The sequence below is a fragment of the Chrysochloris asiatica genome, unplaced genomic scaffold (genome assembly GCF_000296735.1).
Source record: "Chrysochloris asiatica unplaced genomic scaffold, ChrAsi1.0 scaffold00002, whole genome shotgun sequence".
NCBI classification, from domain to species: Eukaryota; Metazoa; Chordata; class Mammalia; order Afrosoricida; family Chrysochloridae; genus Chrysochloris; species Chrysochloris asiatica.
This window is the reverse complement of record NW_006408520.1, coordinates 11285821-11300080: the sequence shown is the minus strand read 5'-3', so window position 1 is coordinate 11300080 and position 14260 is coordinate 11285821. Positions and strand designations below refer to the sequence as shown.

Genomic DNA, 14260 nt, shown 5'->3' with positions numbered 1-14260 from the left:
TAATCAATGTAATGAAACAAGCTATATGAATGGTTGAATGTGAAGCTGATGATGTGCCCCGTAAACTTTCACTCAATGCAAAATAAAAACATTTAATTTAAAAAAAAAATCAAATCAAATAAAACTGAACACATAAATTATGATTGGTAATTGAGGAGTTGGTTAAAAATGTACCTCTAGATGATATAAGAATACTATTGTTGGTTGGGGTGTTTGCCATCTGTTACAAAGCCCAACTTCTCCATTGGTTGGTTGGTTGGTTGGTTTTCTTGGCTTCAGTTTTAATAGAAGATTGCCAGGGCATTTTTTTTTCTGGGGTAGCAATGGGTGGGCTCAAACCAAAACTATTTAGGTTAGTAATCAAGTACAAACTGCTTGTACCACCTACAGACTTTAAGATTGTTGTTGTTGTGAGCTGTCTAGTGAATTCTGACTCAGAGCATCGCTTTATGACGGGGTAGAAATGACATCAAAGGATTTCCTAGGCTGCAATCTTTATAGAAGCGGATTGCCAAGTCTTTCCCTCCATAGAGTTGACTGGGTGAGTTGCTGTTAAGTGCGGTCTAGTGGGATTGAATTCATAGACCCTGTATAGTGTTTCCAAGGAAAGGCTCGTGGGGGCTATCAGCCCAGCACTTAACCTCTGTACCACTATGGCTCCTAACCCTGAAGTTCTCATTCATTCATTGATGCCAAGTCAATTTCAACTTACAGAGCTCCTACAGGACACAGCAGAACTGACCCACAGACTTTCCTAGTCTACGTATCTTCATGGACGCATACTGCCTCATCTTTCTTCCTCCACACTAGCAAGGACACAAGGTTTGAGGTCATGAATTTTCAGTGAAATTAGTCATCTGACTTTTCCCCAGTCACAGTCTGTCAGCTCTAGCAGATACTTTTATTTTGTTAAGGCGTGATTATAATGGTGAACTATGGAAATCAAATTGGAGTGAAATACTGCAATTTCCTTTGGTCCCCCTAAAGCCCTGCATCTATTCCCCTGTCCTACTTTGTATCTCACACCTAAGGCAAAGTCCCATTTCTTACATTTTCAGGTTCTATCAAACAGGGCTGTCCTTTGACCAACTTTAAGGCTTTTATCTTACATCAAAGAGCATCTTTTAGGTTGAAGGTTAATTACTCAATTAGCACATTGCACAATTTTAAATTTCACAAACATCCATCTCAAACATAGGCTAGCTTCTAACTCACCTTAGGCATGTCCCTGAATTTCTTGCCATTAGTGTTTTCAAGGAAAGATAGGTTGACCACTTATACTCAAAGGGATCTTCATATCAAATAGGAATTTGATTAGATAAGCTTCAAAGTCCCATGAAAATACGGCTATTATTAAAAGCAATGCATATCAGAATTCTAATTCAAATAACAGGATCTTTCATACAATGCATTTTTATTTTTAGTCTCTGGATAACAAAAGCATTTACATTTTCAGCCTTATTATGTGAGGAACCTTAATATATTTTTTTTAATTTTAGTTTTTTTTTTTGTTTTGAAATAGCTATAGATTGGTAAGATACAGCGATGAGATACAGAGAAATCCCACCAGCTTTGCCCAATATGAACATCATGTAAAACTACACTGCAATAACACAATCAAGATACTGAAATTGATACAAGCAATACAGACCATTTCCCCTCATTACAAGACTCCCTTGTTGTGCCCCTTTACCCTTGTATGTTATTATCATTATGTGCCATTGCGTTAATTCCGACTCATACTGGCCCTGTTTAGTGTTTCCGAGGAGCAGTTTGTGGGTTTGAACTACCAACCTTGTGGTTCGCAATGCAGTGCTGATCCTACAACACCACACAAGGAGTCCTTACCCCTGAAAGGTGGTGGTGGTGGTAATGTTCTGTGGAGTCGGTTCCAACTCATAATGACCCTGTACAAGGTTTCAAAGGCTGTAAATCTTTATGGGATCAGAAAGCCTCATCTTTCTCCCATGGAACAGCTGGTAGTTTCAAACTGCTGACCTTGCAGTTCGCAGTTCGATTCCTAACCACTACGCTACCAGAGCTCCTTTAGCTACACTCATTTCCTCTCTACCTCCACACTCTCCTCAACCACAGGTAACCACAGATCTGCTTTCTATGCATATAATCGTATCATTTTTAAAATGCTATGTAACTAGAGTGATAGAGCATGTAACCTTTAGCATTGACTTCTTTTCACTCCACATAATTTCTTGTAGATTGGATTTATGTTGCTGCACTTATCAATAGTTCTTTTTATTATAATTATTGCTAAGTAATAAGGAGACCTTGTGGCACAATAGTTAAGCATTGGACTGCTAACCAAAAGGTCAGCAGTTTGAACCCACCAAATGACTCTGTGAGAGAAAAGCCTGGTGATCTGATTACATAAATAAGACTGCCGTCAAGGAACCCAATGGCTCAGTGCTACTTAGGTACATGGGGTCACAGAAGTTAAAACTGACACAAGAGTACCCAGGTAACAACAGTATTTCATGATATTAATTTACAATATGTTTAGCCATGTTTCCAGTGTTTGGTTATTAGAACTAAGGCTGACATAAACATTGTTATATATGGTTTTTTATGTGTGATGATCAATCTTCTGGAATAAATGCCCAGCTCTGTAATTATGGATCCACATGGTAACTCCATATTTCGTTTCTTCCAAACTATTTTCTTCAGTTGTTGAACTATTTTGAATTCCCACAAGCAATGTATACATAATCCAATTTCTCTATATCTTTGACTACATTTGATACTGTCACAGTTTTGTTTTTTAAGTTACCCATTCTGATAGGTGTGTGGTGATGACTCATGATAGTTTCAATTTGTATTTACCTAATTTCCAAGCCATGGTATTTTCAGTAACCTCGTATGCATGTAAAAGCTGGACAGTGAATAAGGAAGACCATAGAAGAATTGATGCTTTTGAGTTGTGGTGTTGGAGGAGAATATTGAAAGTGCCATGGCTGTCAAAAGAATCAATAGACCTGTGTTGGAAGAAGTGCAGCCAGAGTGCTCCTTGGAGGTCAAGATGGCCAAACTTTGTTTCTCATACTTTAGATATATTGTCAGGAGGGACCAGTCGCTGGAGAAGGATATTATGTTTGGTAAGGTGGAGGGTCAGAGAATAAGAGGAAGACCCCCCCAACGAGATGAACTGGCCAAGTGGCAGCATCGATGCAACAGTAGTGAGGTTCAGGTAGTGTTTCGTTCTGCTGTGCATAAGGTCACTATGAGTTGGCACCAACTCAATGGCACCTAACAACAATTTCTCTGGATCATAATTATCATATTATTAAAATGAGAGATTTAGACTTGGTAGTCTTTAAACTCTTTATACATATGAAAATTACATAATCCTTTTGAAACCATTCAATTACTCACATCATGATACAGAGTCACGCACTGAAGTCTTCCTATAACTTAACCTAATTTGGACTACACAGGTGTCTTTCCAGAGACCTCTACTACAAGTGACATTGTAAAAAGCAAACCTCACAAAATTGGAGCACGAAAAATGATCTTCTCAAGTCATTCTGGTTTTCTAAGTTTCTTTATTTCACTCCAAACACTTTGCTGAATGGTTACTGTCAGAAAAATAAAAAATTAAATAAACAAGCACACACACACATGAGCACATGGACACACACACTCATAATTCCCATTCTTGAACAGTTCATAATGTGGAAAAGAAGTAAGAAATACATAAAATCAATTAAAATCATAATACTATAAAAAACAGTACAGTCAAACTACCAAAAGAGTCCATGTCAAATAAGGTAAAGCTACTAATTGCCTCACTGAATATTCTTGATTAGGAAAACGAGGTAAAAGATACAAAAGAAATTGCTTTCCAAAATTAAAATTTTATGCAACCCTAGACGACATTTTGAATATGGCCTTCAAGACGTACTTTTAACCAACTATGGCCTCATAGTTCGAGCTCTGTAATCATTTCATGGGCCCAGTTTAATAAGGTTTCAGGAATCCATTAAAGTCTCAAGAAACTCTGTTTTGCTCCTGGGTCTCACCTTAAAGTATGAGATATTCATATTTTAGAATAAATCTATTGCCCTCAAATTATGTTTTTTAAACAGTTTATATACCAGTGTACCTTTCTTTAGAAGCGCATGGTGGATACATACGATAAGCACTGGACTATAAGCTGCAAGTCGGTGGTTGAGACCACCAGCTGCTCCAAAAGAGAAAGATAAAGGTCCTGCTGCAGAAAAGACAAAAGGCCTCGGAAGCCCTGTACAAAGCTGCTCTGAGTCAGAACCAACTTGACAGCACTTAGAAATAGCAAATAGCATGCCTTTCTTCAAGTAACTCTGATGGCACTCACTTACTAACCAAAAGGTGAAGGATTTTGGTCTTAAGTGCCTTCAAGTAGGTTCTGACTCACAACGACCCTGTACAGGGTTTCTGAAGTGTGGATGCTGAGTTAGCAGTCCAGGACTTATCCTACAAAGGTTGTTGTTGTTGCTGTTAAGTGCCGTCAAGCAACACTGTATAGGATTTTCAAGGAGCGGCTGGTAAGCTTGAACTGTCAACCTTGTGGTTCAAACCGACTTTGTAGTCCAGTGCATTAACCCACAGTGTCACACTAGGACTCCAAAGGTAGATGGTTCAAACTCACAAACTTACAAATGACTATGCTAGAGAAAGATGTGGCATTTGCTTCTGTAAAGATTATAGCCTTGGAAACTTTATGGGTCCATTCTACTTTATCCTATAGGATCATTATAAGTCAGAATTGAATCCAAAACAGTGAGTTTGGGTTTTATTAATGGTGCTATTGGTTAATGCGCTGGACTATAAAGTCATTTGAACAACAAGGTCGACAGTTCAAGCTTACCATTCACTCCTCGGAAACCCTATACAGGGTCGCTATGGATCATAACCGACTCAACAGCACTTAACACCAATATCCTTCTTTAGTAGGTCCCGTGGTGGTGTAGTGGGTTAAAACTGGTCTGTTAACCACAAGGTCAGCAATTTGAATCTACCAGTCACTCCACAAAGGAGAGTTGAGGCTTTCTACTTTTGTAAAGATGTATAGCCTTGGAAATCCTATAAAGCAGTTCTAGTCTTATTGTTGTTGTTGTTATTATGTGCTGTGGAGTTGATTCTGACTCATAGCGACCCTGTACAGGGTTTCTGAGGCTATAAATCTTTACGGGAGCAGAAAGCATCATCTTTCTCCTGTGGAACAGGCTGGTAGTTTCGAACTGCTGACCTTGCGGTTCACAGCCCGATTCGTAACCACTAGAGCGCCTTAGTTCTAGTCTAGAGGATTCAATTCTAGTTCTATAGGTTATGACAGCAGTGGGTTCAGTTCAAGTAAACCAGTAATACTAGAACTCTTCTGAATCATTGTGTTATTACATAAAACAATTATCAGGAAAACTGGAAAGATTTTTTTTAAAAATGTTGTTATCAAACTAAATTTAAATGATACTTAAGTGTTTCAGAAAATATTTTTAAAGCATTAAACACACTTGAGATTATTCAAATACAGACTTTTTAAAAATCACAGCTGTATTTCACATTTAATTGCATTTCTACGTAAATGTAAAATTTTACCTTACCATATGTGAAATGAGATCATTTTCAGCGTGAAATCATGTATCAGTGGTACTTACAAAGCAGTTCTTATCAGGGTTTCTTTTCCAGTGCTTCTTGTCTAATTTTTTGGCCGAAGTGGAACGCAGAGCTGCATGAGTCTGTGTCCGAGGATTTAAAGCCAGGATGCTCTAAAGACAGCAGAAACAATACTTGTATAAATAAATTAGCATTTTGAAAATCTACATTGTATTGATATTTTAGGTTCCATCCCACAAAGAAAAGCTTATCTTTGAGAGCAACTCATAGGCTATATTAAAAGGGAAGGGAGAACAAAATTACTACATATGACCAACACAAATGAGAATAATAACCCAAATCAGCAGGATGGTATTTACTAAAGAAAAAAAAGTGAAAAAAAATCTGTATATGGTTAAAAATAGTAAGTTCAGTATGGGAGAATCTGGATACAATAAAAAATCATGTAAAAGGTAAGAAGGACAAAATAATTTTTAGAATCCAAAAAATAAAAATTAAAACCTAAACATAAATTATGAATTATAAAAGGTCACAGTATTCCCAAATTTTAACAAAGCTCTTCAAATAGTTACCTTAAAATATATTAATGAGTTATACTCAGCAAAATATGCATGATAAAGTTCCTATTATGTCATCTACCAAATTGTCAGACTTTGTTTTTGGCAAAAATCAATTTGAGCACACATACAAATAAACATGAACCAAAGCAACAAAAGTTGTTTTGACCAAAGTTGTTAAGCGCCGTTGAATCTGTTCAGATTCATAGTGACCTTGTGTATTTATTCAGTATCCGAAACTGTAATTCTTTGCAGTAACAGAAAGCCTTATCTATCTCTTGAGGAGTGGCTGATGTGTTCAAACCACTAAAGGTTCACAGTCCAGTACTTATCCTACAGAGGCACCACACTCCCCAGAGTTACAGGAATCAAAATGATAAGTACTTCAATTTAATCCAACTAACATTTTTTTTCCAAAATATTTTTAAACAACCTTTACATGTTGTAAAACAGTATAGCTGAAGAAAAAAAGGAAGGAAGAAAAGAAGAAACAAAGACATTCTCAATAACTTAAGGACACTCACACAGATCGGGCTGCGAACCTTAAGGTCAGCGGTTCGAAACTACCAGCTGCTCCGCGGGAGAAAGATGAGGCTTTCTACTCCTGTAAGGATTTACACCCTCGAAGACCCTGTACAGGGTCGCTATGGGTTGGAACCGACTTAACAGCACTTAACAACAACAAGTAGAGAACACAGAAAAGACAATGCAAAACTGAAAGAAGTGTAATATGCATTCACAAACAAATAAATGAGCACCAACTAAGATTTTATCAGAAATCACACTAACCAACTTTATTGCACTCATTTTAAAGGGTAATATCAACAGCCAATGATAATGAAGGAGAAAGTCCAAGTTGCATTGAAGGAACTGGCAAAGAACAAGGCACCAGGAATGGATGGAATAAAAACTGAAATCTTTCAAGAAAGTGAGGCAGCACAGGAGGCACTCATCTCTGTCAAGAAATTTGGAAGACAACTATCTGGGCTATTGATTGGAGGAGATCCGTATTTGTGCCCATTCCAAAGAGAGGTGACCCAATGGAATGCAGAAATCATCGGACATTCTCTTTGATGTCTCTAGAGAGTCAAGTTTTACTAAAGATAATACAAAAATGGCTGCAAGCATATATTGACAGAGAATTTCCAGAAGTTCAAGCCAGATTCAGAAAAGGCCATGGAACGAGGATTATCATTGCTGATGTCTGATGGATCTTGGCTGAAAGCAGAGAATATCAGAAAGATGTTTACCTGTGCTTTATTGACTATGCAAAGGCTTTCGATTGTGTGGACGACAAGCTATGGGCAAGATTGTGAAGTATGAGTATTCCAGAACACTTAATTGTGCTCAGGAGGAATCTGTAACTGGACCAAGAGGCAGGTGTTCAAACAGAACATGGGAACACTGAATGGTTTAAAATCAAGAAAGGTGTGCCACAGGTTGTATACTTATTCAACCTCTATGCTGAGCAAATCATCCGAGAAGTTGGGTAATATGAAGCAAAATGTGGCATCAGGATTGGAGGAAGACTCATTAACAACCTGTGATATGTAGATGATACAACCTTGCTTGCTGAAAGTGAAGAGGACTTAAAACATTTACTGATGAAGATCAAAGAGGACAGCCTTTGGTATGAATTACACCTCTATGTGAAAAAAACAAAAATCCTCTCCACTGGACCAATAAACAGCATTCTTATCAACGGAGAAAAGATTGAAGTTGTCAATGACTTCATTCTTCTTGGATCAAGTATCAATACTCAGGGGAGCAGCAGTCAAGAAATTAAACAACGTATTGCATTAGGCAAATTTGCTGTACAAGACCTTTTTAAAGTGTTGAAAAGCAAAGATGTCAGCTTAAGGTGCGCCTGACCCACGCCATGGTATTTTCCATAACCTCATATGCATACGAAAGTTGGACAGTGAATAAGGAAGATCATAGAAGAATTGATGCTTTTGAGTTAATGGTGTTGGAGGAGACTATTGAAAGTGCCATGGGCTGCCCAAAGAACCAATAGATCCATTATGGAGGAAGTGCAGCCATAGTGGAGGCCAGGATGGCCAAACTTCATCTTTCAAACTTCGGACATATTGTCAGGAGACACCAGTCGCTGGAGAAGGATATCATGTTTGGTAAGGTGGATGGTCAGAGAAAAAGAGGAAGACCCCCAACAAGATGGATTGGCCAAGTGGCAGCATCAATGGACTCAAGAGTGGCAACAGTAGTGAGGTTGGCCCAGGATTGGGCAGTGTATCATTTTGTTGTGCATAGGGTTGCTATGAGTCGGTACCGACTCGATGGCACCTAACAACAACAACAAATCTCAAATGTCTTCTTCCTCCAGGAAGGCTGTCCTAATATAGGCCAGTCTTTTATGTTTTGTTGTTGTTGCTGTTAGGTGACATCAAATCAGTACTGACTCATAGTGACCCTATGCACAATAGAACAAAACACTATCTAGTTCTGGGCCAACCTCAAAATTGTTGCCACCTTTGAGCCCATTGATGCTGCCAGTGTGCCAATGCATCTCATCGGGGGTCTTCACCTTTTTATCCAACCCTCCACTTTACCAAACATGATATCCTTTTCCAATGACTGTTCCCTCCTGACAATATATCGGAGATATGATAGACGAAGTCTGGCCATACTGGCTTCTAAGGAGCACTCTGGCTGTACTTCTTCCAACACAGATCTGTTGATTCTTTTGGCAGTCCATGTTGCTTTCAACATTCTACTCCAACACCATAACCCAAAAACATCAATTCTTCTATGGTCTTCCTTATTCACTGTCCAACTTTCACATGCATATGAGGTTATTGAAAATGCCATGGCTTGTGTCAGGCCCACCTTAATCTTCAAACTGGTTATCTTTGCTCTTCAACACTTTAAAAGGTCTTGTGCCCAAGGCAATACGTTGTTTGATTTCTTAACTGATGGTTCCCTGAGTGTTGATGGTTGATCCAAGAAAAATGAAGTATTTGACAACTTCAGTCTTTTCTCCATTGATACAGATTTTGTTTTTGATCCAGTGGTGAGGATTTCTGTTTCCTTTATATTGAGATACAACCCATACCTAAGGCTGTGGTCTTGGATCTTCATCAGCAAGTATTTTAAGTCCTCTTCACTTTCAGCAAGCAAGGTTGTATCATCTGTATATTGCAGGTTGTTAATTAGTTTTCCTCCAATCCTAATGCCACATTTTTCTTCATAAACTCTAGCATCTTGGATTATTTGTTGAGCATACAGATTGAATAAGTATGGTGAAAGCACACACCCTTCCTAATTTTAAATCATTCAGTGTTCCCTTGTTCTGTTTGTATAACTACCTCTTGGTCTACGAGTACAGGGTCCTCATGAGCACAATTAAGAGGAGTACTCATACTTCACAATGTTGCCCATTGTCATCAACACAATCGAAAGCATTTGCATAGTCAATGAAGCACGGGTAAACATCTTTCTGGTATTCTCTGTTTTCAGCCAAGATCCAGTTGTTGTCAGCATTGATATCCTTCATTCCATGTCCTCTTATGAAACTGGTTTGAAGCTCTGGAAGTTCTCTGTCAATGTATAGTTGCAGCATTTATGTACATTCAGTAAAACTTTACTAGTATGGGGGTATCAATGAAACTGCCTGATGATTATCGCATTCTTTGGAATGGGCACAAATATAGATCTCTTCTAATCAGTTGGCCAGGTAGTTGTCTTCCAAATTTCTTGGCATAGATGAGTGAGTGCCTCCAGTGCCACATCACTTTGTTGAAAGATTTCAATTTGTATTCCATGAATCTGGGATTGGTTTTGCCAATGCCTTTAATGAACCTTCGACTTCATTCCTTCATTATCATCAGCTCTAGATCATATGCTACCTCTTAAAATGGTTGACTATAGACCATTTATTTTTGGTATAGTGACTCTGTGTATTCCTTCCATTTCTTTTGATGCTTTCTTCATCATTCAGTATGTTGCCCATTTGTTGTTAAGCACCATCGAGTTGGTTCTGACCCAGACGGACCTGCATAAGTTTTCCAAGTAGTAGCTGGTGAGCTTGAACTGCCAATCTTACAGCTGAAGCAACTTTGAAGTCCAGCGCATTAACCCACAGTGCCACTAGAATATTTCAATATTTTAAATCAAGGTTTGAATTTTTTCTTCAGTTACCTCAGCTTGAGAAACACAGACCTTTTTCTTCCCTTTTGGTTTTCTAGCTCCAGGTCTTTGCACATTTTGTTATAATACAGGACTTTGTCTTCTCGAGCTGACCTTTGAAATTTTCGGTTCAGCTCTTGTACCTCCTCATTTCTTCCATTTACTTTAGTAACTCTACCCTGGAGAACAAGTTTCAGATTCTTTTCTGACATCCATTTTGGTCTTTTTCTTCTCGCATGTCTTCTTAATGACCTTTTTGCTTTCTTCCTTGTGATATACTTGATGTCATCCCACAGCTCTTCTGGCTTCAGTCTTCAGTGTCTAATGCATCAAATCTGTTCTTTAGATTATCTCTAAATTCAGGTGGGATATATTCAGTCATATTTTGGCTTTTATGGATTTGTCTTCATTTTCTTCAGCTTCAGCTTGAATTTTCTGCTCTAGACCACTAAGTCTCTGCTCAAACATACTCAATTAAATGGTAACTGCCTCTTTATGAATCTTTCTTCACTCTAACTGTATTTTGAGGTGAGAGGTTATAGATTTTTTAAGCTTTCACCCTCAACACATAGTGCCTCGTATAAAACACATGTCCATTGCTTTAAAAGAAATGGTTCAAAATGGTGAATCAAGTTTTCAACTGCTACTTGTCAAATAACTTTGAGGAAACCAGTTATTATTTTTGTTCTTCCATTTCCACACATGCAAAATCATAAACACCAGTCTTAAGAGATTGTAGTGAAGAATAAATGAATGATATAACTGTCTTTCTAAACTATAAAATGCAATTTAAATAGACTTACAATGAAATCAGAGGCTATTTACAATAGCAGTTCTCTGTGATTTGTTCATGCGGGGCTGAAAAAGAATTTGCAAAGATCCAGACAATGAAATTTCTGTTTAGCTTTGGTGACCTTGCAAATCTGGATTCTATGATTCTTTGAAAATGAATGGGTCATGTTCATCTGAAAATGAGTCTTCACTGGGCTACACAAAGAACTATCTAAATGACCAAAGTAAATGAAAAGGGAGCATAGATTATTATAGTATTAGAAATATATTTAAAGTGTTTTTCCTCTTCTACTATTGCAGTTCCACAATAAAGTAAATTTATGTAAAGTAACTGCCTGCAAGGTGATATCCTAGCTAATATTATAAATGTATTTATTAATTATAGGAAAGATTAAAAAATTTATAAATTATAATAAATGACTCCATGTTAAAATATACATTGTTTTCTATATTAGAATAAAGTCAGAAAAGAGACTTTATGTTGCATTTAATTTGAACAAATTTATTTCCAATTAGCAGTCCAGTGTTTATTTCATAGACAACAGCCTCAATTTTAAGGTGTAGAGCTTACACACTGGATCTACATGCAACCTCTAATGTAACCTATGAACAGGAACTGTTAACTCAATGTTTGTGATGATAGAGTAAGTTCTGGCAAGTCCAGCTCAAGCTATAACAACTAATACACAGGAGTGGCTGAATTACAACTCACATTTTTCTGAGTATTAACTTACATTCAAATTCATCCAAAGATGAAGCTTATAGTAAATGATACATGGCTTTGTGAGGGACAAGATAGAAAAGAAAACCATTATAACAATGTGTACAAATAGTATGAACTGGAAACTGAGTCACCCAGTAAATAATTTATTTCAATTAATTAATTTGTCTTAAGCAAGCCTTTTTAAAATAGTCATTAGGGGTTCTACTTTTGCAATGGTGACATGAATAGCTCCATGGGTCCACTCTCTATAGCAAAAACAAGCTTAACTATTACAATTATTTTTTAACCCCAATAATTTTAAGGCTCTGGAAATTCTTAAAGGCAGAGAGAAATGAAAAAAAAAAAAACAAAAATCTACTGAATCTTAGTAAGGAGTCTGTGACCTTATAGCCACACATCATCTTCTTCCTTTCCTTCCCAGCTCAGCATGATAGAAACTCAACACCTGATGAGTGAAGCCAAAAACATAGGGTTCCATCTGGCCCATCTTCCCCTCATGGTTGTGGAATCTCCCAGAGAAGGGAAAGTGGGCAGCATTTCTCAATCCCCACAGCCAGCTATGTGTTGCAGAAGCTAAACTCCAGGTAGGTACAGCTGAAATGTCTGGGGCTGCCTGTCTCCAACAACAGAAATAGATTTGGTAAATTCACAAATGTGTGGAAATAAAAATATGCAATTTTAATAAAAATATAATTTTAATTGGAAATAAAATAATCTATGGTTCAATAAGAAATCACAAAAAATAAGTAAGAAAATACTTTGACATTGTTGTTGTTGTTGTTGTTGTTGTTAAGTGCCGTTGAGTCGGTTCCGACCCATAGCGACCCTGTACAGGGTTTCCGAGGGTGTAAATCTTTATGGGAGTAGAAAGCTTCATCTTTCTCCCACGGAGTGGCTGGTAGTTTCGAACCGCTGACCTTAAGGTTTGCAGCCCGATTCGTAACCACTACGCTACCAGAGCTCCTTTACTTTGACATTAGTGAAATAAAAGACATAGTATCTCTAAATGTATGGTGTTGTTGAAGGATAGCACAAGGAGTCCTGGAATGGTGCTGAAGGATAAGCACTAGACCACAAGTTCAGTTTGAACTACAAGGTCGGTGGTTTTAACTCACCAGCCACTCCTCAGACACCCTCCACGGGATCGCTATGAGTCTGAACCAACTCGACAGCATTTAACAACAACCGGGGGGGGGGGGGTTCAACTAAAGCAGTACTCAGAAGTTAATTTATTGTCATAAATGCTGATACTGGGGGAAAAGGAAGCTATCCAATCAAAAACTAATCTGTCACCTTAAGATACAAGAAGAAGAAGGGAAAACTAAACCTAAATCAAACAGAAAGAAGAAAATAAAGACATTTGTTAGGTGCGATTGAGTTGCTTCCAACTCACTGCCACACAGTATGGGGTTTACTGGGAGTCACTAGTGGGTTTTAATTGCTGACATAGTGTGTTAACAGTCTAGTGTTTATCCTACAGCATTACACCAGGATCCTGAAAATAATCAGAGCAGAAATTAAATAAATACAGAGTAGAAAAACACCTGAACAAAACCAGTGGCTCCTGGGAGTCCTGGTGTAGCGCTATAGGAAAACCACTGGATTTCTAATCACTAGGTAAATGGTTCAAACCCACCAGCCACTTTTTCGAAGCAACTCAATGGCATACAACAACAACAACAGTGGCTAATGAATGAACTGTGATTTATAACACCATCATAATGCTTTCCAAAGATCAATAGAATTGATAAACCTATAGCTAGACCGGAGTACTGTCGTGGCACTGTGGGTTAATGCTCTGGACTGCAAGGTCAGTTAGAATCATAAGGTTGGTGGTTCAAACTCAGCAGCCACTGCTCAGAAACCCAATACAGGAACACTATGAGTCGGGACTGACTCAAAGGCAGTTAACAACAACATACCTAGAGTGATCAACATAAAGGAAATGTGTAAATAAAAGGATTAGACATAAATGAAGAGAAAGAAGAGACATTACTGTCAACCTTAATAATTTTTAACAATGAAATTCTAACAAAACTATTAATAACTGTATGCCAACAAATAGTATGGGGAGTAAAGGAGACTCTGTACAATAGTCACTGGACTATGAACGAGAGGGTGGACAATTCAAGTCCAAAAGATGTTCCATGGGAGAAAAATGAGGCTTTCTGATCACGCAAACATTGAAAGACTCAAAAAACCTATGGGGGGAGAGATACAAAGGCAAGAAGTGACTGGCTTACAAGCTTTCAAGAGGGAACCTAGATCCAAAGGGCATGGAGGAAGGCAGAGTCTCCAGTGAATAGTATCCAGCCTGTCCAGGAAGGGCTGATGAAACGAAATATAGATGGGTCTCTTGTGATGCAGTGGTGAACAACTGTTATCAGAACTGATTGTGAGGGTTGGAAATCTAAAGGTGGCCATTTTGTAGCAA

At 37.9% G+C, this 14260-nt stretch overlaps 1 protein-coding gene across 1 annotated transcript in view; it reads right to left on the bottom strand.

Moving 5' to 3' along the window:
- Positions 1-14260, bottom strand: part of DPYD (dihydropyrimidine dehydrogenase) — a 1478957-nt gene that overhangs the window by 1417206 nt on the left and 47491 nt on the right. The window contains exon 2 of the mRNA XM_006831042.1: positions 5649-5759. Within this exon, the coding sequence (XP_006831105.1) occupies positions 5649-5759 (111 nt within the window). The remainder of the gene's footprint in view (positions 1-5648; positions 5760-14260) is intronic.